Source organism: Penicillium soppii (assembly GCF_028829465.1).
Source record: "Penicillium soppii strain IBT 18220 chromosome Unknown utg000006l, whole genome shotgun sequence".
Classification (NCBI taxonomy): Eukaryota; Fungi; Ascomycota; class Eurotiomycetes; order Eurotiales; family Aspergillaceae; genus Penicillium; species Penicillium soppii.
This window is the reverse complement of record NW_026643236.1, coordinates 398403-426003: the sequence shown is the minus strand read 5'-3', so window position 1 is coordinate 426003 and position 27601 is coordinate 398403. Positions and strand designations below refer to the sequence as shown.

The window sequence follows — 27601 nt, the reverse complement described above, 5'->3', positions numbered from 1 at the left end:
GAATGGTGGTAAGATGTTCGATGAGTACATATGTACGCAGAGGGAATGAGATGTTGTTGTTCTAAGGTTTACCTTACCCCAGATATAATGGAAATGACATCATCATATTACCGAACATGAATTCTTTGGATCCGGTGACCACCTCTATGTTTGGTTTGAGTCTTTGTAAGCATAGGTAAATCAGGTGAAGTTTTGGCTGACAAAAGGTTTAGTGAGTATCTCAATTGGGGTCATTTTGACCAATGGTATAGGCTGAGCTGATAAATCCCGAAATCCCATATGTACATGTGTGAATCTCCTTTTCTCTATGATGGGTCGCTGTTTGTCCGTGTCTGCCGTCCATACAGACCATCCTAATCAAATGCTTAACTATGAATTCCGATATCAGGCTTTGGTCGAATTGCTTATGTGCTGTAGAGAAACCGGGGGTTTCGGTCACCCATTTCTTGAATATCTTGCTCTGACAGAGATGAAATCTTCTCATCCTCCAGACCCTGGGCTCTACGCTTATTGATCAATCGGTAGCTCAGCCACATGCCACCGTAAACAACACCCGCAAACCCAACTAAACCGAGAGTCACTGCGTTGCCGCGAACAAAACGTGGACCCTCCGAAGTAGGGTACAAGAAAGGAGACATGACTCCACTGATATTGCCAAAAGTGAGCTGCAGTCCTGTGGCATATGCTCTCTTTCCATATCGAGGCAAATTTGTCGGCAACCAAGCTAATGGCAAACCAACAGCAACATAAAGACCCAGAGCAATCATCAAAGCGCCGAAGTAATGAACACCCGAAGATGAATCGGAGATCAAAATTCCGTAGCCAACGACAGAGATAGCACTGAAGAGACAAACAAAAAACCCACGGTGTTGGGTGCGATCGCTCACCCAGGCAATCACAAGGTAAACAATGGCACCCAGTGCATAGCACGGGATTGTCAATGCCTGAACTTCAGGGGTAGACCAATTGCCCATGCCTTTGATAATAGTAGGAAGGAAAGTGCTATAACCGTAAAGCATGGTATCGACACCAAACTGGCCAATAGAAAATGCCCAAATCTTCCAGTCCATCACCCCGTCTTTGACATCTGCCCAATGGAACTTTTGCGCAGACTCAGTCTGCCCGATATAGCGTCCTCGGCGGCGAGCAACAATCGCCCGCTCTTCTTTGTTGAGATAGTACGCAGTGTCCGGGTCATCCGCTAACCCGAACCATGTTGCCACGCCCAAAATCACAGTCGGGATTCCTTCAATGATCATGATCCAGCGCCATCCTCGCAGTCCACAGATTCCATCCATAAACCCGATGCCGTACGCTAGTAGCCCGCCGAAGGCTCCGGCGATGGCTGCGCTACTGAATAGATAGCCTGTGCGCAGGGCAATCTCACGCTTGTTGTAGAAGAGAGTGAGGTAGGTGATGAAACCTGGGAACAGCCCGGCTTCCACAACGCCAAGTAGAATCCGACAGGCGATGAGACCGCCATAATTTTGGGTAATTCCGGTTAAGGTTGCAATGATACCCCACAGGACTGAGATCGTGGCAATATACCGCGACGGCCTTAATTTTTTTAGGACGAGGTTTGAGGGAACCTCGAAAAACTGCTTGGGTTAGTTTGCATCTGGTGAGCTGGGATTGGGTGGTGCGTACACAGTAAGTTACAAAAAGGATGGAAACTGCGATCTGGTACTGGTTGCCGACAAGTCCCAAATCCTCTTCCAATCCGTATAGGCGGGCGTTTCCAATGTTGACTATGGACGTGTCAAGTCAGTCGGGTTGTTGTTGCATGGATTGACCAAGGGATGACTCAGGCATCACCCCACTTCATCACCTAAGGAGCGCACGTACCTCGATCCAGGAAGCTGAAGAGATACACCAATACCACGAAAGGGAGGATGTGCATATCAATCTTCCGTATTACAGTCTTTTCGATCTTTTCTTCGTCGAGAGTTGGTCCTGAGCTGACTTCATCGGGAATTTCCGGTAATTCCAGGGCCGAGTCAGCCTTCTGGCGGCTGTCCATTTTGACAATCCCTTGAGTATTGGAAGAGAAGGGAGATGTAATGGATACCTTTTAAAGCCCTACCGGTGGTGCAGTTTACCGATATGGAGCTATTGTTATGTAAATCTCTAGAAGGCAAAGAGACGAGAAAAAAGATACCCGCTCGATTAAAGTTGCCAAGCGCCAAGAATTTGGATTAGAACCCTTGCATGGAAAATTTGTACCATGTTCGCTTTAATATAGATCTTCAGATATATAAGCAATGCACCTGGGCACCAGATCATTACCAGTACTGAATCCCTACAATTCTCTGTCGGAACATAACCCTTCTTTTCTAATTTTTGGCCGAGAACAATTGAGCAGCGAATCACTGGGAATTCAAAAACCTCCCAGTTGGGAATTGATCTGGCGATTACGTAATCGCCTGGGGAAACATCTGTCAGGACCTAAGTATTGAGAAGGTGTAATAATACGTCTCGCAGTCTATGTACAGAATGCGAGATGACCAATTTTAGGGCGTGAACTGGTACGAGGCGTGGACCTCGCAGATGTGAAAATGGCCTGACATGATCCCACAGTAGTATATAAGACAATTCAGAGGCTGGAGTCCAAGACTCCATCGATTAGTTCGGCATTGAACAACAGTACTAGCGCTTTCTCCATTTATTTTCCGAATCCGTCTAAGCTCAGAGATCCTCGTAACGTGGTCTTGGATAAAGCTAGTTAGTAGAAAAATTTTTACTACCAGGGGCTAAAGGAGTAACTCGGACTATATGAATAACGGTGATCTATAAAGCAATTGGTGCTAGCGACCTTATTTTTAAATTAAGGGGCGTTTATTATTTAGCTTTTCAAGCGCCAGCAGGCTCTAAAGTCGTCCACTCCACTTACTCGTGGTGATAACCTTTCCTAGTTCTTCAAAGCTAGTAAGTGATCGGCATCTATTATTCAGGTAATACTAAACATTATATAACTAAATATAACAGGAGCTATCTCAGTTAATCCTCTAGTATTCTAGAGGGACAATTAACAAGGATTTTTCCGGTTCTTATAAGCCTCGCTCGGGAAATTCTTTCTATCCTAGCGACTATCGTAATGAATTAAGTAATGAATTAAAACACCACGGTTATGGTTATGTGGAAAGAAGCTACTAACAGCCCACTATCTCTGTACAGCCTTATCCGCTTTCGTAGATCTTGGCTATGCCTCGTCCTTCTTTACTAGTCAGTCAAGGTTTCTACTTTCCACAATAATCATCTCAAATATACTTACAATCTACCCAAGAACACCGACTTTCTCTGATTACTTACACACCTTCGCTATGGGAAAAGAGAACTTCATCTGACAAATCGAGAACTTCGCTGAGTTCAAAGTCCTCGACAAAGTAGTCAAGGAAGAAAGCACAACGCAAGATGCAGTCCAAGACCTCATTAACATGACCATGAGTACATTATCCATTCATGGTCCAAACTACATAAGCGGGATCGGTCTTTCAGACTACAACTTCTCTCTTGCGGCCATGGAGCTCGCTCAACGCCTTGAACCATCCAAAACATCCAGCTTACCGAGTTTATGTGTCATGTCCAGAAGCAAACTGCCGTTGATCCATGTGACGCAACCCTAGATACTAAGCAACGAAATCGCTGGGTTATTCTCAACGCTTCCTCGCACAGCTCACTCAGACTGCAGAGATCCACTATACACCTCCCAAGAAGAAAAGTGCGATTCTTTCCCTGGACAAATCACTAAGGGCCATATGAACTCTAGCGACAGCACTTGAGAACAAGCGACCTCCTGCGTTGCGGGGAGATACGGCGGCGACGGAAGCCGCTTGCCAGTGGTTCATCTACGCTGCGGCGTGGCTGTGGGCGGATGTGCTCAATGGTCGCACGTATCCTAAGGCGTCTGACGCTGAGCTGGGGAAAAGGTATGAAGAGGAGGACTGGACAGGCTATACGCGGGAGCGATGGGCAATCTGGGAGGAGATGCTGAAAGAGGCTAGGGCTCAATGCCAAGATGAGCGGATGTGGAAGCTAATCGATGATGCTTTGGTGAGCCTAAGAGGGGGAATGGTGGATCAATAGTTCATGGGGATCATAAGATGGGCAATGAGATATGAAGAATTAATATGGAAATGCAGGCGGGGGGAAAGGAGAGAGGAGAGAGGAGAGAGATGGAGAAAGCTATCTGCTAGTATCTACTATCGTGCATGGAGGATGTCCCCAAATAGGAAGGCACCTGACTCCCCGACACATATCGACCTTAGTTTTCGTTTCGATAATGGCTAACAGCCCCATCTTATAGACCTCGGGGAAGTAGCCCTACAGTAATTTTTTTTTACCGAATCTAAGTTTTTGCTTCGGCACTAGCTAACTATCCAGGAATGCACCTAGTTAGTACTGTCTATCACTAGATAAGGGTGCCCCTGCTAAAGGAACTAGTGGTGATTTATGCGGATAAAATTAGAGCCGTTAACCTAGCTTCGAATCCCGAATTTTATGCAGAAGCTAAGCACATTATAATTCGATTGCACTACATTCGCGACAAAGTTATAGATTCATATAAATTCGTACTAACAGGATAACCGCCAATAGTCTCACTAAACCCCTAGGCAAGGTGCCCCTGCGTTCCAAGCCTATCACCTGACTACGAATTGTGTACCGTAATAGGAAACAGAGACTGTCTTTTTTTTTGCTTTTTTGTGAGAATTGGGGGGCAATGGACCAAGGTCGCATTGGTGGGGGTTCACATGTTTTTGCTCATGAGGGGTGTTTATAGGCTACGTGCCCGTTATCTCTCGTCTTTTCCAGCAACAAATTTTGATCTCATGGTTTAGATAGTTATCTTTATCACGCATCTCGATATTATCATTTCGATAATCATTCCCGTCTTGTTGCCCCTTAACATATATATCCAAAGCCAAAAACCATGCTGATGCACTCGCATTAGGATTTGTTAATTTTGTATGGAAAAAAACAGTGGGACCACGGCCACTCGCATTGATTTTCAGACTCCCGCTCGTTTTTTGCAGTTGGCGTCGGATCATAGCACTTAAATTTTGAGAAATTGTATTCCCAGTAGCGAACTTGATGTAGTCTCAACTTAGAATCAGTTCGACCGGCATTGGTGGAGATTTGTGCGATTGAAAATCAGCAACCGAAGCCTAGCTAATCTAGGTCTCGCAGAGTCCCATCTGATGCAGGGAGGGTTACAGTGTAAGTATGGCGAATCTGGAACCTCCCCGCTATCTATGCCAAAGGGAAACTTTCAGAACACCAAAGCGAATGAAAAGCAATTAAGTAGTAAGCAGGGACAAATTGGCACATGTCAGTATATTTGCTATGTCTATCTGGTGTGGCGCATTTGTTCCGTCGGGATACCGATCGTTCATGTTACCCAAATGGGCCTGTGATATAGGTTCGTGGTACTTATTACATTCTACTTTAAATGGTTATCGTTCATGCCTTAGTCGTTCATGCTAAGGCATGAGATGCGTACTCCGTTCGGACAATAATGGTAAACCTAATTCCACATAGTGATTGGATCTCAAGTCTGCTCTTATTCTACCCTTCTTTGTTCGTTGAAAATTTCTGCTTGCCTCAAGGTCGGGGGCGATTGCCTAACCCGTTCGGGGAGAAATGAGAACAGAAAAAGGCTCGGAGCTCCGCGAGCAAGGCGAAAAGTGCCGGGGTAATTTTAACAACAGACGCCACAAGATGGCGTCAGCGGTTAGCGCGATAGCATACCAACAACCTTTTTGTGGGAAACAAATGCCGGCATTGAGTGATTTTGAATAACGAGGGGGTAATATTGGATATAGCGACCGAACATTAATTGATTCTACCATAAAGGTATTGCCACTTCTATGCAGGGGTCTCTAAGCGAGGACATTATCATCCAATTTGGAGATTGCGCAGCGTTAAGGTTAAGCAGGCCCGAGCTTCGGTGGGGCCATGGTGTTGGACGGCAAAAATGTTACCTTTCTTGTTGTCGCCCCTGTACCTTTTTAGACTAAACGCACCATGCGCTACTTTAGGCATGGTGACCAGAGACCTGTTCTAGCTCCCGGAAGCGTGGTGGCTCATTTTCGTGCGACATGGTATCATAAATTGACCAACCAGACAGGCCCAATAATCATGGCTTTGTGGGAGGATAAGATTATAAGAACCGCGCAGGCCCTAGGATTGTTTTTATTTTGGTTTAGCAGTGTGACAAGCGATCTTCGCGATCTGGGAAGATAAGTGGAGTTCATCAGCAATGTCACCGATTTCATCTGAGTCGCCGGTGGAGGGTGAGATCTCGATGTCCAAGCAGGAGGTCTTCGATGAGAAGAGCGGTATTACTGTGCTTGCCGGCAAAGATGGAAACACCGTAACAGCGGACGATGTTGCAGACGACAATGATGGTGACAGTGGAAATGCCATTATAATAACCGGAGCTGATGCTGCTATCCATCTTTTACCACTGCGAGATGACTTTGATCCAGTTTTGACATTTCGGAGCATTGTGCTAGCATCCGGCCTTGCTTGCTTCCAGGCCGTAATGAACCAGATCTACCAAGTAAGTTTTGCATTTCCCAAAACGGTTGTCCGCCCTCTGTGTCTATATCTCACACATACGTTACTAGTTCAAACCTACCTTGGTCACGATCCAGGGAACCTTCATTGTCCTCATCTCCTACTTTGTTGGTAATGCCTGGGCTAAACTCCTTCCGCGTGGTGAGAAATTTGAGGCTCGCTGGAGAGCAAAGCGAGGTCAGGGTAGCAGCCTTCCTTGGTGGATCAAAGTCATCAAATTTGTGAACTATGGGCCGTGGGGTCTAAAAGAGCACGCGATTTGTGCGATTACAGCCACTTCAGCCTCAAATGCCTCTACAACTTCGACAGTATTTGCGGCACAAGAGCTCTACTATGACCTTAAAATAAGCGCAACCACCATCATCTTGAGTATGATCTCTATCGGCCTATTCGGGTACGGCCTCTGTGGACTGTTGCGTCCCATTGCTGTCTGGCACTCTGAGGCTGTCTACTGGAGTACTCTGCCTACCGTGAAGACACTCCAAGGACTTCACTGGCAGCAGGTAAAAAACTCTAAGCCACTGAGATACTTCTGGTATGCCTTTAGTGGCATGTCACTGTATGAGATCATTCCGGCCTACATCTTCCCCTGGCTTAACTCTGTTTCTATACCGGTAGGTTCTCTCTAGCCTTGTCTCCAAAACAAACTCCTAACATCAACCGTTTAGTGTTTGGCTGCTCAAAAGGCAACTGGTAGCAAGGCTGCAGTCCTTACCAACCTCTTTGGTGGAGCCACAAATAACGAGGGTCTTGGCCTTTTCTCGATTTCTTTGGACTGGCAATATGTGAGTTGGTACACTCGAATGACGCATTCACGGGCCTGAATAGGTAGACTGACAAAGATAGCTCACCTCTTTCCAAACCTCCCTGCCACTGAAACTGCAAGTTCATCAAGCCTTGGGTCTCTTCACCTGTTTTATTGCAATGCTAGGTATCTATTATGGCAATGGGTGGAACTCGCGATCGCTTCCTTTCATGTCCACAAGAATGCTTATGAGCAATGGTACGGCGTATCCCATTAATGAAGTGTTCCCCGGTGGTGTACTAGATGAAACAGCCTTGGCCAATTTTGGCTTGCCCAAGCTTACTGGAACGTTCGCATTCGCGTTGTTTATGGCGAACGCTGCAGTACGTGACTCCAGCCCCGTTTTGGCTTGATAAACTAATTTGTCTTTCTAGATTGGTGCTCTTATCGTTCATTGCTTTCTTTTCTGGGGCAAAGATATCAAGCGGGCTTATCAAAGCGCAAGGGAGGGTAGATTCGACGATCGGCACCATGCTCACATGGCTAAGCATTACAAAGAAGTGTCATGGTGGTGGTACGTTTTGGTACTCGTCATCAGCTTCGTCTTGGGCCTCATCGTTGTTCTCAAAGAGAACATCACCCTTCCAGCTTGGGCGTATGTTGTCTCTCTACTGGTTGGAATCGTCATTTCCCCTTTCGTGAGTTTCCCAACAACCAACATTTTTGTCGAATAGCTCTAACCAAGCTCTCGTTATAGAGTACTATCCTATACTCTCGGTACGGTAATGGCATTGCCACAAACAATATTTCAAAGATGTTTGCGGGTTTGATGCTTCCTGGGCGCCCCATCGGCAATATGTACTTTGCCGCTTGGTCGCATAACGTCATTACAAACTGTGTCAACCTTTCCAATGACTTGAAGATGGGAGAGTACCTCAAGATTCCGCCTTTAATCATGTTCGTTACCCAGATTTACGGCACTATTCTTGGTGGTTTCATCAATTACGCTGTCATGATATCCATCGTGACTAGCAACCGAGCCCTGCTTGTAGATGGAAACGGGAACTCCTCGTGGAGCGGCGCTACCGTTCAATCCTTCAATACTAACGCGGCCTCTTGGGCTCTCGCGCCTTATATTTACAAGATCGGCACTCCATATGGCGCTGTGCCAATCGGTATCGTTGTCGGTGCAGCGGTTGTCGTTGTTCATCGTATTATCTACCAGGTATGTTGTCCCCCGTCCCTACAATGCTGTCTCTAAGAAGCTGACTCCCCGTCCCTTAGTTCATACCCAAAATTGGCAAATTTGACCTCTCAGAAATCAACATGCCCCAATTCATTCAATACGCCGGTTTTATCCCTTATAACCAAAGCCAGACATGTGTGCTTGCTACTTGGATCTTTGGCGGCTTCTATGTCCAGTACTACCTTCGAAATTACCGCCCACGTATCTTCAGAGACTACTCATATTTGATCACGGGTGCCTTTGACGGCGCGAGTCTGACAGTTCTCTTCATTCTATCCTTCGCGGTCTTTGGCGCCGGTGGACCGGCACATTCTTTCCCCTCGTGGTGGGGAAATAATGTGAATGGAAACTATGATTGGTGTCCAACATCAGACTAGACTGAGTATGTTGGAGTTGAATCAGCAAGCAAGAGCTGGTGATGGATAGGATTCCATTTTGTCGTTCAGTAGTAAATAGAGTCATGAATGTTATTTATCACATGAATAATTCCCATTTGTAGTCTTCGAGCCTATGCCGCGCGGTAACCGCATGATTTTAAAGGCTTGTTTACTATACAGTGCGGAATACCGCGCTCCTGGTCAGTCACTATTATACTGTGTGGAAAAACCATTTGGGGATCGCATCCTTGAGGGATTTTTTCTGTGGGTACGAAGGTGAAGAGGGATTTTCGTAGATACGCGTTTTGCGGATCCAGGTGTGGGATAACACAATCTATATTGACGGACTCTGAGCTGGACATGGCGGCATGATCAACATCATTCTGGGTTGAGACTGTGAATGTCTCTATGTTCTTCTTAACATAAGATGGCCCTGCTTCGCCAGGGGATGATATTCCCATGTACTAGAGTTAATGGTACTAACAGCGTGTCTACCACGCCTACTTGGTTTGAAAGTCCTTCTGTGGATAGTGATAAATAGAGAGGGGATGAGAGTCTATCAGTTCCGTATATTAACTTACTAAACCCCCGCTATAATTCTCGATTTTTTTATCGGCGCTTTTCCTTATAGATTAGATCTCCTACCGCTTCTAATATAGGACGTAATTATTTAAAGTCGGAGAATATATAGACGGAGGAACATAAGTATCGGCGAAATGGATTCGGCTAAGAGATTGTATTTATATTATAGAGTAAGTTTCTATAACTACTTAACTTTAAAAGTACACAGCTACCTGATTCCTCTGCCACTTCTTGGCTTTCCCTTTGGTAAAGCGCACGGGAAACCATCTGTAATATACAGGATTACCATTTAAAAAAACAAGGTACAGTGGTGTATATAAGTATTTGACCTCCGGTACTTCGGGTGGTTTGACCGCTCTATATACCGCCTACTTTATTAGTATGCATGCTGCCTCGCGTTGAACGCGCTGATGTATACGTTATATTTCAACGCGTAACAGCATTTTCTTACCTTATTATGCCTCCAATACGTGGGAAGAGAGATCCAGAGCTTGACTGCCTTACTAGGGCTAAGATCTGTGAATTAAATACTACAAATGGCTGGGGTGCGACCACTATTAAGAAGATGCGCTTTCCCGACATTCCACGCTCAATTATTTAATATACGCTTACTCAAGAGGCAAAGCGTCAAAAACAGCAAAGCCTTCCACACTCAGGCGCCCTAAGGAAGCTTACTGAAGAGGATCGTGATCATATATACGATACTAAACAGCAAACCCCGCCAATTTTAGTCGAAGATCTACTCGCTCAAGTCGATTTCAAGGTTAAACGAATGGCAATTTGGCGTCTTACCTATGAAATGGGCCTTCGAAAGTGGCGAAAGATGCAGCGACCTAGTTTAACACCTTTACATGCCGAAAAGCGCCTACGTTAGGCCTTAAGATATCAGCACTTTACATCTACAGATTAGGCCCGCGTTTATTGGTCCGACGAATACACAGTTGAACGTGGAATCGGCCAGCGGTAAGAATGGACGTTTACACGTCCGAAAGACCAGCTTTTTCAGCATTCAAATGAAGACTCCCATGTTTAAATGATTCCGGCGCGAGGGAAGCAAATTAAGCAGATGTTTTGGGCTGCTTTCTCTAGCCTACCACGTCGATCAGGCCTAATTCCACTCTTCGGAGATCCTACATCTAGAAGAGGGGGTGTTTCTTCACGTACCATCGAAGAGTTATATCGGCGTATCTTACCTACGCTACTTAATAGCATTGATCGTAATGCTATTTTTCAGCAAGATAACGCGCCCGTTCATACTGCATATATCGTACGGGATACTCTTAGGGGCTTGTTAAAAACACCCCCCTTCGGCTCAGAACACCCCCCTGCCTGAAAATTCTGGCTTCACATGACCGCTTTCCTGACCGCTTTTCTGATCATCTCTATACAAATGCACCATACCTAAGGGTACCTCCTTTTACTATATAAATGCCTAATAAAATCATGTACCTTTTAGCACTACATTTTAGCATAGAGTAAAGAGATGAAAACAATGTTAAGAGCATTCAAGTTTGCACTATGAATTCTTACCTTTCTCCATCAACCTTTACACCATTTTCTTCGCGTTTGTTTCGTTTTTTCAAGCACATCTATCTCTTCAATATGGCCTCTCTAGGCTTTGACTACCTTATGGACTCGGAGTCCAAGTCTAATGCCGAGCGCGAGCCGGAGATCATTCTGGAGACCCAGCCGGACCCTGATTTGCCAACCCAGCCGCTACCACTACTGCCACAACCAATCGGATCACCCAGTATGAGCGCTCAGTCCATCGAGACCCATCTTCGTTTGAGTATGCACTCGCGCAGGAAGACAGTCGTGGTCGGGGTCGTGGTCGTGGTCGGGGAGTAGGTGGGGGCACAAAGCGAGCTGCGCAGGAAGGTGATAAGCAAACTAGTAAGCGAGGTGGTAGGCGAGGTCGTGGTCAGGGAGATAGTGAGGGCGCCGAGGGTGCTAATGTTTTATGAATTAATAAAGGTTATGTAGGTTATGTATGAATAGACAGTATTGAAATTGCAGAAATACGCATAAAATTGTGACTATAAAGATGCATTTTTTACTATGTAAATCAGAATTCAAACCTGCAGTTAAACCTGGCAGAAAAAAGTAGGTTTGGCAGAAAGAATCCATGCCTGAGGGATCAGGCAGAATGGGGCAGGGGGGGTGTTCTGAGCCGAAGGGGGGTGTTTTTAACAAGCCCCTACTCTTAATGAGCTTGAATGCGAGATTATGGAGTGGCCCCCCTACTCGCCTGATTTAAATCCAATTGAAAACCTATGGTCGCTACTAAAAGCCGAAATTTTGAAGCGTCATCCTGAGCTTATGCACCTGCCAAATAACGAATCTACAAAAGATCTTTTACTGGAAACTGCGCAGGAAGCATGGGAAGGCCTAGATATTGAGATATTTAAGCACCTATCAGAGACTATGCCTCATAGGGTGGCTGATGTTATTAAATATGGAGGGTGGCATACTAGCTATTAAATTGAACTGGATTTCGGAGGTTTCTGCTGGCAGTATTAAAAAGTGGGTCCTAGGGGCCGAAGTACTCGAGGTCAAATACTTATGATACACCACTGTACATCTGGCTCTCATGTGATGGCCTAATAGGGCTTAGTGTAAAACGCACCCTTCCCTATAGTCAGTCCATCCACTGATTGGATCACTACGGCAAAGTCTAGCTTTTCATCGCTCTTATCTGCCAAAATATCCAGATCCATCCAGAAAGCTTGATCTTAGCCCGACTTTCTTATGAAAAAAGCTCCGTTACCATTATCTTACAGTTTCATCCATTTTGAAAAGCATCAATTGTCAGTGATTGTATCTATAACCGAATAATCTATTTATGAATAGTACTAACAAGTAACTCAGGGTGAACTTCTTCATCGTATACATCGCTCACTCCCCTCTGTACAGCTGGTCTAGACCCAATTCGTTCTATCCATTCCTTCAAGTGCGTATATTGGGCCATCTCCTTTTCTGATACAGTACTTCTTTTCCATGCGCGTACCCAAGGATACGCATTAATATCAGCAACACTGAATTTGCCAAACCCATTTCCAGCTAGATATGCTCGAGGTTGGCCGTTTAGGCCTCCAGAAAGGTGGAGCTCGAGCACATTGTAGACCCGTAGTGTTTCGGCCTTGAATTTCTCGACCGCATCTAAGAATTAATTGATTAATCGGACGTTTGCCCTATAATACCCGTGATAATGCATAGTCATAGGAAAGGTCCACATACAAGGGATCTGTATTGGAGCAAATCTTCCAAAGTGATTAAGTTGGCCTTGGCTAGGCTGACCCGAGGCATGCCAGAAGATAAGCCACTGAATCAATTGAGACTGTTCTTTGGGATCAGAGAAGCCGAAGTGATGGTCCTTATCCACCGTATCAAGGAGATACAGTAGCTCTGCTGATGATTCGAATATGGGGAACGGCGGCTTGCTTATATTGTCAACAAGAACAGGGATTCTACCTATAAATTTATGTTTGGTAAGATAATATGAAGTCAAGCTCTCCTAGTCATGTTCATACCGTTCGGGTTAAGCTTTAGGAACCATGGCTCCTTCTGTTCATCAGTGTCGATATCTATCAGAGAGGTTGTCCACTCCAGTCCATAAATATCTTTCAACTCCTCCAGAAAGATCTGGACCTTCTTGCCATTAGGGGTGGAGCATGTGATAAGATGCAGCCCCTTTCATTATTAGCTTATATGCAAAGTTAGATAACTTCAAGTTTTCATACCGGGGCATGTTGGACCACTTCGGGGGTTTCATCCGTGTAAAATTTCAACATCCTGCAGTAGTTGGCTAGACAGGGTGAATGTACGTCGTAATAGATGGATTGTTACCAAATTTATCATTTCGTTGCGGTAGAGGTAGGTGGAGTCAAAAGCGGCTACTGAGCTAGTACTTATCTTGGTTCTGATTATGACTCATTGCTTGCGACAATCTAACCAATTAGATCGAGATCAATCTAACGACAGACCTTGACTTTGAGTCAACCTCCGGAGCAACCTTTGGAAAGCTTGACTATCAGCGCTGATGCGAAACGGATTCCGACGGCGCTAAATCGATGGTAACATTTAATCCTAGTGGAACTAATTTGATATGGTGTGCTTTACCCGAATCGTAGGCAGGCCTGTTACTGTAGTAAAGATATTTTAAGCACTAGTGTTGGCTAGTTTGGCGGCGGGACTATCCCGTCTTAAGGGCGGGGCGGATATGCAATAGGGTTTCATCCGACACCTAAGTCGCAAATATTGGGATCAAAGATTACGGCTTGAAACGTGTCTAGGTAATTCCATCTCAAAAATGTGTATTCAAAATCATAGACGTCAAGTTATATAATTGACAGTCAAAATCATTCACCATCTGCTGTCTTTTTGCATCTGCTACCTTCTATCCTACCTGGAAGATGATCACCTGTTTTCTAATATCCCTGGCAATTTTCGCTCATCTTCAGCTAGCATTAAGTGCGACTCACGGGACCTTGCATAATGTCCTAGGGGACTGGCAGTATCGTCGAGATGCTCCCCTAGAAAACTCTTTTGTATTTTCTATTGTGCTCTCTCGTCAAAATTTCGACAATCTCGAGCCCCTTTGAAGAATATTTCCACTCCTGGTAGTCCTCAATATGGCCACTATCTTGACCGCGAGGAAGTGAATACACTATTTCCGATCGCCGATGCTATCCCAATAATTGGTTGGCTTGAAAATTTCAACATCACATTAGCCTCACAGACAGGCAGTGTTCTAATTTTTACACCGAAGTTGGAACAGCCAACGAATTGTTGAGCACCACCTTTGCATATTACCATAGTTCATTTGAGACCCTTCGTACTATCCAATATTCCATTCCGGATCACCTGGAAGACTATGTGGATTGTCAATGCCCACTATCTTTTTTCGCCAAAAGCAAGGAGATCGCCGGGTACACATATCACTTGAATCGCCACCGCACGCTCTCTAAATGGGAGAGGGAGACCTGGACGTCAGCAGCTATTCCATGTGAAAGTTCAATAACTCCGTCGTATCTACGGAATATGTATAATATCGGGAACTATAACCCCCAGCAGATTCTGGTAGTCGCATTGGCTTCACGAGCTTCCTGAACCAATCGGCCTTAGATGTTGACATCACTCGCTATAAGAAGTACTTTGGGCTTCCTCATGAGTATCTCGATAGAACTTATCAATGGAGAAAAGGACAATCAGAATGCGTCCACTGCGAGATTTGTCGAAGCCAATTTATACATTGAGTTGATTCTTGCTATAAGTGGTCCGTTGCCTGTGGTTGAGTATATTACAGATGGTTTCCCGTGCGCTTTACCACTTCTCCACAGAACAACCGATCTAATGAAACTGATACAATTAGATGAACCAGCGATCGCAAATGACCGAAACGAACCATACCTAACGTATCACGAAATCTTGATGCAGAAGACAAATGCGGGACTGACCCAAGTGATTTCAAATTCATATGGAGATGAAGAACAGGTTAAATAATACCTTTGCATCCTCTTTGCGATTATATGAAAACTGATCAAATCATATACTACGGTATTTCAGTTTCCTATCATGCCGGATGCGCTTCCGACACGGGGCACTAGGCATGACAGAGATATACATTTGCGACGATCTATGACAAGGCTATAATAAGGCATTGGATCCTGAGGTCTAGTTATATACCTTTGTAGTATGCCGTGCTGAATTGGCCTTTTTAATTTGCAGAAAGCATTGCTCAGTTGAGAATGTGACCTTACTTCACGCTGTTTTGTGGGCAATCGACTGAATAAGCTCCTTCACCTTATCCGAATCCCATTCTTTCAATCCCAAAAGGGAATTATCATCTCTTGCCCAGGGGTGTGCAAGTCTCTTGGTAGCGAGGCAGTACTGGATCTGTACTTCAAAAACCGACGCACTAATTCTGCCAGCCTGGAGATCCGCCAACGCTTTTTCCAAAAGAGAATCCATGTCGTTATAGGTAGTATTCCACCCCTCCTTCCCCAATCCTTTTTTTGCTTCATCGAGAACTTGATTTTGCGACATGAACACAGTGTGAACATAGACCGGACGGTTCAGAGTTTCGTGTGGATGTATAAGCACATTTGCAGTTGCTATGCCAACATCGTTCAATGTCGTCCATGGAACAACGTTGTTTCCATCACCAAATATGGAAGCTTGTTTACCTTCCAAGTCCAACCCCGCAAAACCAGAGGAAAGACCCCAGTCAAGGAAGGCACCACACGCTACTACCGTGTATGTCAGGCGATTCTGAGCCGCATATCTCTTCACGGCCTCATAGGAAGCCTTCTTTCGACCGAAAATGGGCATATCATGGACACCTGGTAAGTCAGGATCGAGCCCAAAGTCGCTGGTGATACTGGTTTGTGGAAAGAGGGTGTTAGCCAATCAAAATTATTAGAAATTGACGGCCTTACGAACAAGCGATAAACTCCACTGTGGACCGCTGCGTCAATAAGTCGAAGTGGCGTTTCCACATCGAGTGAGAAAGTCGTATCTATAACTGCATCCTGTCCAGCAACAGCAGCAGATAGTGACTCCGCCGAGTTAAAGTCAACGACTTTCACGTAGGCACCGGTCGGGAAGGCTTTGGACATGCGACTGAGCACCGTGACATTGAACCCAATATTGAGTAATGCATCAAGTACCCGGGCTCCGACATTTCCACTGGCCTAACAGCTTGTTAAATTGGATAATTTAGCGTTATTTGTTATGGGCTTACTCCGGCAATAGCCACATTCTTGACTATAAGAGACATTATGTTTTTGGTAGGATTTGTTGCAGGTGGCATTAATGAAAATATTCAATGGAATGTACCGAGTGAGAATCAAGAACTACAGCAAATGATCTCTATTTAACATCAGAATACTCCTAAGTAGATAGATACATAACGATCAAGTGATCGGCTTAATCGGCTTTGTCTAGGGATCTAGAGCAGACTTGCCGGAGACCGAGGACGTCACTATAAGAAATTTCGGATTTGTTCGTATCTCCGGCCGTCTGACCATTCTTCGGTGTACATGACTCGCTAGCTTCCACATCCCCCAAAAATGGCCGGACTATGATCTCAAGCCCGGCCCCAGACAAGTGGATCCGGTGGCCAAAGATTGATCAGTCAAAATTTCGATACTCTTCTGGTTCCATTTGTCGAGAATAATTTTAAACAAGCTAATAGAAATAGATAAAAACTCTGCTTTTTGTTATCCCATTTCTGGCAATTTGTAGGCAATTCTAAATGACTGATAAATAGTGAGCCTCCTCTGGAAATTCACCTAACACCCTGTTTGATAGATAAATGCGAAGAGTATATTGTTGCTGGTTTTGCTAAGGGAGAGGGGAATACATTTCTTTCTCTACAATGAAGTAGTCTGTCAAGTTGTTTCATTCGTACTCGCATTCTCACCTACTCCCACACTTACTCATTATCACTATCAGTCGCGCTCTCAATCTCACTTTCCTCGTCATCAGTCTCGGACCCATGGTATTCCAAGCTCTCGGCATACTCGAATCCATTCTCATCCTCAGGAACAAAGTCCGAGGGATCCGATGAAGCAGATTTAGTGTGCAATTCATCTTCGAGCTTTGCTTCCAGTTTCTCTTCCACTGCTTGGTCGATTTGCGGTCTAATTTTGCCGTCATCTCAGGATCATTGTAGAGCGGATTTCGAAGGACCATCATCCGTGAATGCCTTGAGCGATTCGTCTAACTCCTCAAGGTCATTCCACACATAGCCGATTCGACCTCCGTAGAGTCCTACGATCTTCATTAGCATCGTCCAACAGAAAAATTTGCCACTATGAACCAAGTGTACATTTTCATTTCTTTGATAGTGTTCTTCACCGGCCGTTAAACCTTTTTGTCATAATCCTCCTGGGTAATCTTCTCCCCGTCGAGACGCCTTTTGTAGTAATTTTGCTTGATCACTAGGCGCTTGAAAATTGCGAGCGTATGCCGATATATCGAATGCAGACACTCCACAAAGCGGACAGTGAATGTTCGCATACATAGGTCTTTGATGAGATTAGAAAGTATGGTCAGTAGGAGAGATACCTAGGTAGAGGATCAGTAACGAATTTGCAAAGCAGCCCGATTCTCTACACCAGCGATATCTGTATATATCGCGATTCCTACATCTAACAATAGCGAAGCAACCCCGATCGATGCGCCGCCCCATCTGAGAACTTTCAAAACCTTCAATCCAGTAGGTGTTCTGAAAGGTGTGATAGGCGATAGGTTCTTGCAATACTTCAACAGTCGCAAGTTCGAAGCAAAATTTGATCATAATAGTTAACATTGACACCATCAAAGGCCCACAAGATCCATCCTAGGAAAGCCTTACTAGTTCTCGAGAATTCCACAATGGCTCGGCCAACAAGCTTGCAAGAAATCATTGCTGTTCCGTATGGGAAAATTTCGGTAAATTTTGCTATCAATAAATGTCAACAATCTCCTTTTGTTTGGTCGTATATTTCAAGGAAAATGAAGGTGGCAGAAGAATCTACCGGAAAGCCCGATTGTCCCTGTGATAGATGCAATGAGCGCAGATGTTGCTACTTCTGGCCCCAGGAAGTTACTGTGGTCTTTGCAAATGTCTAAAACTTGTTCATAATTTTCCTTCGCATCATTGGCCCAAGCAGTGTCAAGAGTGTTCAGCAAGTCCCCAATGTTATGCTGACCTTCACGTTTGAGGCCTACTTCAATTTGTTTAACGACAGAAGCTGTAAGTTTCTCGGTGTAGGCTATATTGTCCTTGGCATCGGTAATGGAAGTCTGAATAAACGTCATCAGTTTTGCAAAGCGCTTCGCCCGTTTTTCGTTGTCTGTGAAAGCTAAACCAGATGACTCAATTTGCTATTGAAAATAACAAGCTTTAGCGGGGTACATCAGATTCTCCATATTGGCTGAGTGAAATTCTGCCTAATGCGAAAGACGCGATATGAAAGTAAAACAATAGACTGCTGTTCAGAATCCAGAGACTAGCAACCTACAAGTAGAAACCCAAATCGAAGGCCTAAAATATATTTGGGTGAGGTCCAAAGATGGACGGGTTAAATTAGAGAGTTACGCATTTATCCGGATCTAAGGCCACTTCAAATGCTTGGATTCCGAGTACTTGGAGGATCTCAAGAGAAAGGAAGTCAGGCTCAAGGTCATCAGCTTATTGAAAGAGGGACCGAAGAAAGGCATGAGGCTGACCTTGCGCTTCAGTCATGCTAGTGAAATAAAACTAAGTGGTTTTTTTGAAGGAGGTTAAAGGAGCAAACAAACCAGAGGAATGAGCGGCGGTATAGGTTGCGACTCAGGATTTACAAAAACTGACCCAGAAATTTTGGCCTGGAGATTCCAAGATCAACTTCTCAATACCGTCAATATTATGTCACCGAATACCTAGGTACGTACATTAACAAACTTTTGTACTACATCCATGGATGTGCACGATATAATTTCATTACTCCTAGCTACATGGAAGTACTTAATCGACGTAACCATTCAATGTTGGTAACACTGGACGAGGTGTTTTTTATGTTTCGTGCTTTTAGATAACTATTAAGCCTCATATGGGTCAACTCAACTATGAAGAGAAGCAAAACGCCTATAGAATAAATGAATGAGATGCATAGGCAGATAGCTGATGGTTTGCATACAGCGAGTTCTTGCCTCTTTTGACGAGGACGGGGGCGGCGTGTGGAGAGATGGCATTCTTGCCTGAATGCTCATCAACACATTCTCTAACGCATCAGATAGTTTACAGCAACAGGTACCACGCATTGAAATGTCGCCATGTGGCAATCCTGGATGCCACGGGTTAGTGGGCAACATGGTGGCACGAAAAGGAAAGGTCCATAAAGATGCGATAGACTCAATGGAGAGAGAGGGAATGCGCTTTGGGCTGCTAGGACACGCCTATTTATTTTTCTTATTCTGTTGTTTGTATATATCTATTTTTTTCCAATATAATGCATAGTATGATAAACTTCCCGACGAAACAGAGTTAAGGGTTAAGAAGTAGAATTAGGAGGCGGGTTAGTGTTAGTTGTGAAGAGCCTCGATTATGTAGGAATATGCCTCTAAACTTTCTGCAATATATCAAATTTTTAGTTTGGTTTAGCATCCTACTATTCCAATATAAGATCTAGCTATTTGATCACTTTTCTGATGCGATTTGCTATGACGTCATATAGAAACAGGAAATATAGAGAGGGCAAAAGAACCCGAGCAGTACTAAGGTAATCGATGAAAAGAATATTCTCATAGCAATTAATGGGTATAGGTAATCAAACATGCTTGCTTTTTGTTCGAGATTGTCGGCTCGAGCCGACGTTATAAAGGGAGAAAAAGCAATATCATAAATAGATAAAGCACACCACTATGGTTCAAAGCCTATAAACCACCCGCATTTTTTTCAATAAGATAAGAAGTTCTGGAAAATAAGGGGAATGATAAGTATCAACAAACGCGTTATTATAGTATAAATCCTCACATACTTATGACTGTGTAAAGTATAGTTAGTAATGATCTAAATTATTAGAATTCCTCACGAATTAGATGTCCGTGCCACTCAACAAATGGTACCTAGGTAAGACTCAATAGGCATTTGTGTACCGTGGATAATCATATACATAAATAACCTCAGCGCCTCGCTAAAACTGGCATTTGTGCTGATATATAATCTAGAAGCCTAATGTTGGAAGTCTAAGCGCTCTCATGAAAACGGCGATAGCTTAAGTGAAACCCTCGCCTGCCAAGGTGTTACACTTTGGCGCCTGCCTATATATACATACGTACGTTGTATGCACACATCCTGTTGTGTAGAAGGGATTGTATTCATCTCATTGTGTATATGTAATGATTACACATTATCTAGAAGCCGGATTAGGAAATAAACCCGTGAAAGTCAATAGTAAGATATGACCTTGACAGGGTTTTGGGAGGCTGATATTGAAATCAAGTTTGGCCATAAAGACCAAAAGTACATAATAAATAATTATATAGTTATGCAACTAGGCAATGGAATAGCATCGAAAAAATCTATAAAGTACTGCAGGTCAGCCGATCCCTCCATGGGCGGGTCTAGCCAGCTTACCTAAGCATCTAAGTTGGAAATCCCGCTGTCATTTTTTTGCCAATGAGCTACCATTTGCTACCACTTGCTTTCATTTCCATGTTGGAGGCCATACAGCAAAAGTCAGGATCTATCTTAGTGTCTTTCAGTAGAATACTATTCTTCATGGGACTTTTTACTTGTTTACCCCTCGCAATGCAATGCTGACCGCTCTGTGACCTCAATCTCACTATGAGAAATCCTTCACGCGTTCTACAGAGTGTCAATCCCCTGAATTTGCTACTCTATTCTTCCCACTGCTCTCTGGAATCTTCTCCAAACATTTTACTCCAGATCTCGCACTTTCAACCACCCAGAAAAATCCCGCCATGTCAGGTCTCACCGTTCCCACTCATGGGAACCTAGTCGCATCCAAGACCCTTGACGGCCACACTGGCTGGATCTGGGACGTCACTCCTTCTCGCAATGGCGAACTCGCCTCCGTCTCAAATGACATGACCATCCGTCTCTGGAACGCCAATACCGGTCTCCAGCGCGGCCCGGCTAAAGATAACGGCCACTCAAACTGGGTTCGTGCTGTGCGTTTCTCCCCCACTGGCCGTCTGCTGGCTACCGCTTCTGATGATATGACCGTTCGCATCAGAGATGCCAATACCGGCTTCACTTACCGCACGCTCCAGGGCCACACGGGCAAAGTGCGTGCTGTGGAGTTTTCCCCGGATGGGAAAACCCTTGCGTCTGCTTCGGATGATTTTTCCGTCAGATTGTGGAATGCGGCTGAAGGGTCGCTACTCAAAATCCTCGACGGTCACTCTGGTTGGGTGCGCTCTGTGGCTTTTTCGCCTAATGGGAAAACTCTTGCTTCAGCTTCGGATGATAATTCAGTTCGGCTCTGGGATACAACTTCCGGAAAGGAAATTCTTTCTTTGGGTGGCCATGACTCTTCGATTCGGGTCGTTTGCTTTTCTCGGGATGGGAAGCTGCTCGTATCTGGATCGCAGGACAAAACGCTGCGCATTTGGGATACGACTTCGGGCGATTTGCTAGGCGTTCTCAAGGGGCACTCGGGTCCTTTGCGAACTATTGCATTCTCGGATGATGGTCGCATGATGGCAACCGCGGCGGATGATCTGACTATCCGGTTGTGGGCTGTACAATCTGGTTCGCCGTTGGAGGTTTCCTGTGTCAGTGTTGTTACCGGTTATTCTGGTTGGGTTCGGGCTATCATTGTGGAAAATGATGGCAGTATGGTGGTCTATACGTCTGATGATATGACTATCAAGATATGGAGATCGGTGTGATTGGTTGTGGTGGACCTTGGGATGTTTTAGAAGGTCGCTCTTGATGTGCTGCGTTTGTTTTCTGTTTGAGATACCCACCAACGTTCTTGCTCTTAATTATAATAATTTGCAATTAGTAAAAAATTACTCAGAAAAAATCTTGACAATCAAACTTATCTATTAACCTATTATGAGGACCGGGTTGGAATGACTAAAGGCGGGCCAAGATCCCTCCGCCACTAATGCACCCTTGTTCTTGACACTACTCACCTAGCCTGCTTCCTCTTATGCACCATCCCGAAACACGGGAAGAGCTATTGATGAAAGCGACCCCATCCGCCATGTACTTTTGTCACGCCCAGCTGGGCAAGGATTTAGTATGACTCACCCCAAAGCCTTCAACAGAACATGAGCGATGTCTTTCTGCTCAGGTGTCGAAAATACTTACACTTTTGTGTTAGTGCATTATGGCGACTACGCTGTTCATCCAGATAGGCAAGGATTGACATGACTCTGAATACCTACAACTATGACTCAAAAAACATGTTCCGAATTATCTTTAGCTAACCTACGTACATGAATTTTCTTCGCTCAAGCTAGCATCATGAGCCAGAACAACACCAAACTATATGAACTCAATCACAACTTCTCATCCACGGGAATTGACGAAAAGGCCGACATAAACCAAAAATCCTCGATCATAACGTTCTCAGAAAATGATAATGAAAATCCCCTCAATTGGTCCAGCGCCAGAAAATGGTCTATCACACTGGTAGTCTCATTATCAGTGTTTCTCATGCCACTATCTTCGTCTATCGTGGCCCCCGAGTTAAGCACCATCAGCAATGAGCTGCAGATGGGCAGCTCTTTAGAAGCTGTCCTTGTTCTTTCAACCTTTGTTCTGACTTACTGTCTCGGACCTCTCTTATTAGGCCCATTGAGCGAGATATTTGGCAGAGTCGCTGTCCTGCATTTCGGAAATTCTTTTTACCTGCTCTTCAACCTGGTATGTGGGTTCGCTCGCAACAAAGCTCAATTGCTTGCATTTCGACTACTCGCCGGCTTTGGGGGTGCCGGTGGCCTTGTAGTAAGTTTATTTCCTCTCTGGTAATATCACGATCTCACCCAATAGGTCGGCGCGGGTATTATCAGCGACTGCTTCGCCAAAGAGGAACGCGGCTGGGTCATCGCCATTTACAATCTTGGGCCTGTCTTCGGTCCCTCCGTCGGTGCCGTGGTAGGCGGGTTCATCACTCAATATACAACGTGGCGCTGGGCATTCTGGGCTACGTCCATCTTCGACGGGGCCTTGATCGTCCTCGGGTTAATCGTTATGAAAGAGACATACCCGCCAATCATCTTAGCAAGAAGAAAAAAGCGACTCCCAAACAATCATCTACTGAAAACACCCTACGAGAACCCAGACCAAACCCTCAGCCAGCTATACCGCAACTCCCTCCTCCGACCCTTCAACCTCCTCCAAATCCAACCAATCGTCCAGCTTCTTGCCCTCTTCTACGCTTACCTCTACGGCCTAATGTACCTCGTCCTCTCAACTTTCCCAACCCTCTGGCAAGAAAAATACCACCAACCAATCGGCCCCGCAAGCCTGCACTACCTCGCCCTGGGAATCGGGTATTTCTTCGGCTCGCAAGTGTGCGGGTTCCTCGCAGACCCAATCTACAAAACCCTCAAGAGCAAAAATAATAACATCGGGAAACCAGAGTATCGCGTCGTCCTCATGTTCCCAGCTTCCATACTCGCCCCGGTCGGCTTACTCTGGTACGGCTGGGCCGCTCAGGCAGTCGTGCATTGGATTGTACCTGATTTGGGGATTGCACTTTTCGCGGCTGCCGCTATGGTTCTGTTCCAGTGTACCACGGCTTATCTATATGAGGCTTTTACGTTATATGCGGCTAGTGCCACGGGTGCGGTTTATATTCTTCGCGGGTTGACCGGGTTTGGGTTTCCGCTTTTTGGTCCAGCGATGTATCAGAGGCTGGACTTTAGCTGGGGGAATACACTGCTTGCGCTTGTCGCTGTTGTTTTGGGATTCCCGGTGCCTGTTGTTTTGTGGAGGTATGGGGAGTGGCTTAGAGCGAGGAGTAGCTTTGCTGCTGGTTAAGTATGTGGTCCGTAAATTGGTCGAGTATTATCATTTTTAAAGTTCGGAGAAAGACCTGTAAAGGCCTATATGAAGCTAGCAATAATACCATTGACCAGAATGAATTTCATAGATGGACGAGCTGAACTAGCTATCCTTGGCGATCGAACCTCGGCCCACTCGACACCCCCGCATATCAGTCTACCCTACCTCGGAAGTCTGCATAGCTTATATTCCTCTTCGCTGCCATTTCTTGATTCAAACTCTAGGGACCAAGTGGGCATGATTCATGGATATTTCCGAGGGCAATTTAACTACAATCAAATTGTAGTCAGATGAAAAGAGACTCTGGAAAATTTAAGAATCAGTGAGGGGCAACTGGACAGATACAACCACAATCATGTCTGATAACTACGGCAGCTATCAAACGGAAATTTATGGCAAGGGCGCGCTGATGGGCATTTTGCCCGGCGTGACTACAGACCCCCGCCAGCTAGAAGAACAAGCTCGAGAGTCTCTCGGCATCTGCTCGTTCAACTATGTCGCCGGCGGAGCGGGCGAGAAAGCCACCATGGACAGCAATCGACTGGCCTTCCGGCAGTGGAAACTGTAAGCCATATCCCACCCGTACCACCAACACTATTTAACCTAGTTTCTAGGATTCCGCGCATGATGCGAAACGTACGTCCAGGCAACCTACAGAGCTACATCCGATACTGACACCAACCAGACACCCGCGCAAGACGTCTCCGTCGAGCTCTTCGGCCAGAAATACGATAACCCCCTTATCATGGCCCCGGTCGGCGTGCAGGGCATCTTCCACGAAGACAAAGAAACCGGCCTGGCCGAAGTATGCGGTGAGGTCGGCGTTCCGTATACAATGAGCACGGCAAGCACGAGCTCAATCGAGGACGTCGCGGCTGCCAACAAGGACGGCAAGCGCTGGTATCAGCTCTACTGGCCGCGGGACAACAGTGTCACACTTTCGTTGCTGAAGCGCGCAAGAGAAAACGGGTTCTCGGTTCTCGTTGTTACGCTGGATACGTGGTCGCTTGCTTGGCGGCCGGCGGACCTGGATAATGCTTATGTACCTTTTATCAAGGGGGTGGGAAATCAGGTTGGGTTTAGTGATCCTGTGTTCCGGGCGAAGTTTGAGAAAGAGACTGGATCAAGTGTGGAGGACGATGTGCTTGGTGCTTCGAGGGCATGGATCGGAGATATTTTTGCTGGGGCGCCGCATTCATGGGAAGATTTGGCGTTTTTGAGGGAGAATTGGGAGGGGCCAATTGTTTTGAAGGGCATTCAGCATGTGGAGGATGCGAGGTTGGCACTGAAAGCTGGCTGTGATGGCATTGTGGTGTCTAATCATGGTGGTAAGTATCCCAAAACAAGCGTTTGTTTTTGTTTTTGCTCATCTTTGTCCAGGCCGACAAGTAGATGGTGCGATTGGTTCGTTGGATGTGCTTCCGGAGATCGTCGATACAGTCGGAGACAAAATGACAGTTCTTTTTGACTCTGGGGTTCGGACGGGCTCAGATGTGATCAAGGCATTGTGTCTGGGAGCCAAGGCGGTCCTGGTTGGTCGGCCGGTAATTTACGGGCTGAGTATTCAGGGCCGAGAAGGGGCCAGACAAGTGCTCAAGGGACTTTTAGCGGATTTGTGGCAAAACATGGGCCTATCGGGAATCCGGACAGTTGAAGATTGCAACCGAAGTCAGATTCGCAAAGTGCAGTACGGAGGAGACGTGAAGGCAATGATGTAGTTGCAAGTTGAGGAATTGTACTCCGTACTTTTGGGTGAGGGGAAGTTACGCAACGCGGCTTAGTGCGTTATTTTAGGTTTAGGTGTCACCCTACTCCTTAGCTTCACCATCCACGGGTGCGTGTTTCTATATAGACTCGCCGCTTCAACTTCTTGCTGCTTATCACCCTTCAGCTCTTTCTTTCTCATGCACGCTCTGCTGGTGCGGTATTTTTGCTATTAATTCGGATTATTGAGCCTCGCCACCCCCTTTAACGCTGGCGCGAACCGGCCGGTCTTGTGTGGTTCTTCGAGTCCTCGAGCGTAATCCGCGCTGCTTTCCCTCACCCTGCTCTGCCGTTGCTTAGCTCTTGCCACCGAGTGCACCTTGCCACCGAAAATGTTGGTGGCTTCATGATCGATTAGCATGGAAGATACGTTGGATGGTTGAAAAAGTATAATTTACTTCTGCAGTGACAGCGTCCTGCGGAACGACGACGTGGAGGGAGCATTTTTATTGCTGTTCTTAGCTATGGAATGACTGGCAGGTAGAGCTGGTCCCCCAAAGGATTGGTTTCTGACCACATTCTCTCAATCTCTTGGCGACCAGTCACCTGGTGTGGCACTCCGCAGCAGTGTCCACCCGGTTTCACCCTGCTGTGGCTGGAGCTTGAGAATGCCTTTCAAAATTCACCAAAAGGATGCCACTGATCATAAATCTAGCACTTTGACCAAACCAATCATGTGTGTTGTATGCACATTTCGGCATGGTTGAGGGAGCATAGTTTGCAATTGTGAGCGGAAACGCCGACACAAAATTGAAGTTGGTTAGAATCCAGCGGTCGAACAACGCCCCGCTGGTTTCTCAGCATTTTCTTAAAGGACAGAAGGGCTTCGCAGACTTGAGCGATGAGAGGCTGGATTATGCCCGTCACGTAGGAGCAATGAGGCTCAGACCACTCTGATCCTCCTCCCATACCCTAAGAAATGAACACACGGAACTATGAAACATACCACTTCAGACCCTTGTACGGAGTTCTCCGTACATACGTACATAGTACCTTTGTAGATATACGTACTATGTAGTATGGATAGCCCAGGTGGCACCGGACCTGACTGCTGAAATAAGATTGGTGGGTCACGGCCCGCATCCGTGGGGAACCATCCTAATCGGTAGTAGTAGTCCCGTGTCGATCTATCTTGCACTTCTCTCCCCACTTGAAGGACAGGAAATCTTAAATCGATCCGCAACCCTGACCGCGCGAGTATAATTGGCACATCGACTGAAAAATTCTGCATGGTTGTGTTTGGCGATGCACTTCGCCGACATGTCGGCGATCAACACCCTTTGCAGATATTGAAACTGGAAAAGCCTGGTAAGTTCGCATCCGATTGGAACTACTGTTATAGCGAATAAGAACACAGCTCTAGGTACTCCTAGCAATCATTATGCACCTAGGCTATCCTTGGCACAACTGCAATCGTTCAGCCCTTCTTATTCACAACACAGCGAAAGAGCCGCTGGTGTTGAAAAGCAAAAGTCTGGTCATGCGACTCCGTCGAACTATGCACTTGCACGGACTCGGAATTTTTACGCATGTTCTGTTTACGATTCTCATCGCTCTTTCTGTGGCTTGCGCGAGCGGCTGGAATGACTTTTCAAACAATCTCGCGACGGATCTGGCGCCATTTCTATCCCTCTTTGGTTAATAGATCACGAAATAGTACCTCAGTGAGAGTGTACGGCCAATCGACTATTTCATTTTTACAATAGCGCTAATGGGTATTCTCACAGGAGTCGTCTCTGCCATTCGCGTGCGTAGGACCCCATCGCTACGTGCCTTCATCGGTAAAGCGCAAGAAGGTG

General features: G+C 45.7%; 12 protein-coding genes across 12 annotated transcripts; 7 read left to right on the top strand and 5 right to left on the bottom strand.

Moving 5' to 3' along the window:
• Nucleotides 1-404: 404 nt before the first annotated feature.
• Nucleotides 405-2020, bottom strand: N7529_007526 (putative MFS transporter; the record flags this gene model as incomplete). Its single annotated transcript, XM_057243053.1, has 3 exons — nucleotides 405-1598; nucleotides 1648-1748; nucleotides 1846-2020. The coding sequence occupies 3 exons, from the start codon at nucleotides 2018-2020 to the stop codon at nucleotides 405-407; spliced, it is 1470 nt and encodes a 489-aa protein (XP_057094591.1).
• A 4236-nt stretch (nucleotides 2021-6256) lies between these two features.
• On the top strand, nucleotides 6257-8944 carry N7529_007525 (OPT family oligopeptide transporter; the record flags this gene model as incomplete). Its single annotated transcript, XM_057243052.1, has 7 exons — nucleotides 6257-6559; nucleotides 6627-7190; nucleotides 7245-7361; nucleotides 7423-7704; nucleotides 7756-8019; nucleotides 8079-8546; nucleotides 8606-8944. 7 exons carry the CDS (start codon nucleotides 6257-6259, stop codon nucleotides 8942-8944), a joined length of 2337 nt encoding a protein of 778 aa, XP_057094590.1.
• Nucleotides 8945-9983: 1039 nt separating this feature from the next.
• On the top strand, nucleotides 9984-10563 carry N7529_007524 (uncharacterized protein; the record flags this gene model as incomplete). The annotated part of the gene is given in 3 exon segments (XM_057243051.1): nucleotides 9984-10071; nucleotides 10144-10395; nucleotides 10409-10563. The coding sequence occupies 3 exon segments, from the start codon at nucleotides 9984-9986 to the stop codon at nucleotides 10561-10563; spliced, it is 495 nt and encodes a 164-aa protein (XP_057094589.1).
• Nucleotides 10564-10592: 29 nt separating this feature from the next.
• On the top strand, nucleotides 10593-12007 carry N7529_007523 (uncharacterized protein; the record flags this gene model as incomplete). Its single annotated transcript, XM_057243050.1, has 2 exons — nucleotides 10593-10793; nucleotides 11738-12007. 2 exons carry the CDS (start codon nucleotides 10593-10595, stop codon nucleotides 12005-12007), a joined length of 471 nt encoding a protein of 156 aa, XP_057094588.1.
• A 355-nt stretch (nucleotides 12008-12362) lies between these two features.
• On the bottom strand, nucleotides 12363-13317 carry N7529_007522 (glutathione S-transferase family protein; the record flags this gene model as incomplete). Its single annotated transcript, XM_057243049.1, has 4 exons — nucleotides 12363-12685; nucleotides 12764-12997; nucleotides 13057-13216; nucleotides 13267-13317. The coding sequence occupies 4 exons, from the start codon at nucleotides 13315-13317 to the stop codon at nucleotides 12363-12365; spliced, it is 768 nt and encodes a 255-aa protein (XP_057094587.1).
• A 1969-nt stretch (nucleotides 13318-15286) lies between these two features.
• On the bottom strand, nucleotides 15287-16304 carry N7529_007521 (aromatic alcohol reductase; the record flags this gene model as incomplete). Its single annotated transcript, XM_057243048.1, has 3 exons — nucleotides 15287-15905; nucleotides 15968-16218; nucleotides 16269-16304. The coding sequence occupies 3 exons, from the start codon at nucleotides 16302-16304 to the stop codon at nucleotides 15287-15289; spliced, it is 906 nt and encodes a 301-aa protein (XP_057094586.1).
• Nucleotides 16305-16961: 657 nt separating this feature from the next.
• Nucleotides 16962-17312, bottom strand: N7529_007520 (uncharacterized protein; the record flags this gene model as incomplete). The annotated part of the gene is made up of 2 exons (XM_057243047.1): nucleotides 16962-17185; nucleotides 17219-17312. The coding sequence occupies 2 exons, from the start codon at nucleotides 17310-17312 to the stop codon at nucleotides 16962-16964; spliced, it is 318 nt and encodes a 105-aa protein (XP_057094585.1).
• A 704-nt stretch (nucleotides 17313-18016) lies between these two features.
• Nucleotides 18017-18442, bottom strand: N7529_007519 (uncharacterized protein; the record flags this gene model as incomplete). The annotated part of the gene is made up of 2 exons (XM_057243046.1): nucleotides 18017-18366; nucleotides 18412-18442. The coding sequence occupies 2 exons, from the start codon at nucleotides 18440-18442 to the stop codon at nucleotides 18017-18019; spliced, it is 381 nt and encodes a 126-aa protein (XP_057094584.1).
• A 2535-nt stretch (nucleotides 18443-20977) lies between these two features.
• N7529_007518 (WD40 repeat domain-containing protein) lies at nucleotides 20978-21910 on the top strand (the record flags this gene model as incomplete). The annotated part of the gene is made up of 1 exon (XM_057243045.1): nucleotides 20978-21910. The coding sequence occupies one exon, from the start codon at nucleotides 20978-20980 to the stop codon at nucleotides 21908-21910; it is 933 nt and encodes a 310-aa protein (XP_057094583.1).
• Nucleotides 21911-22493: 583 nt separating this feature from the next.
• On the top strand, nucleotides 22494-24014 carry N7529_007517 (uncharacterized protein; the record flags this gene model as incomplete). Its single annotated transcript, XM_057243044.1, has 2 exons — nucleotides 22494-22976; nucleotides 23022-24014. The coding sequence occupies 2 exons, from the start codon at nucleotides 22494-22496 to the stop codon at nucleotides 24012-24014; spliced, it is 1476 nt and encodes a 491-aa protein (XP_057094582.1).
• Nucleotides 24015-24393: 379 nt separating this feature from the next.
• N7529_007516 (lactate 2-monooxygenase) lies at nucleotides 24394-25756 on the top strand (the record flags this gene model as incomplete). Its single annotated transcript, XM_057243043.1, has 4 exons — nucleotides 24394-24602; nucleotides 24653-24674; nucleotides 24724-25366; nucleotides 25419-25756. The coding sequence occupies 4 exons, from the start codon at nucleotides 24394-24396 to the stop codon at nucleotides 25754-25756; spliced, it is 1212 nt and encodes a 403-aa protein (XP_057094581.1).
• Nucleotides 25757-27031: 1275 nt separating this feature from the next.
• Nucleotides 27032-27389, top strand: N7529_007515 (uncharacterized protein; the record flags this gene model as incomplete). Its single annotated transcript, XM_057243042.1, has 2 exons — nucleotides 27032-27110; nucleotides 27166-27389. The coding sequence occupies 2 exons, from the start codon at nucleotides 27032-27034 to the stop codon at nucleotides 27387-27389; spliced, it is 303 nt and encodes a 100-aa protein (XP_057094580.1).
• Nucleotides 27390-27601: the final 212 nt, after the last annotated feature.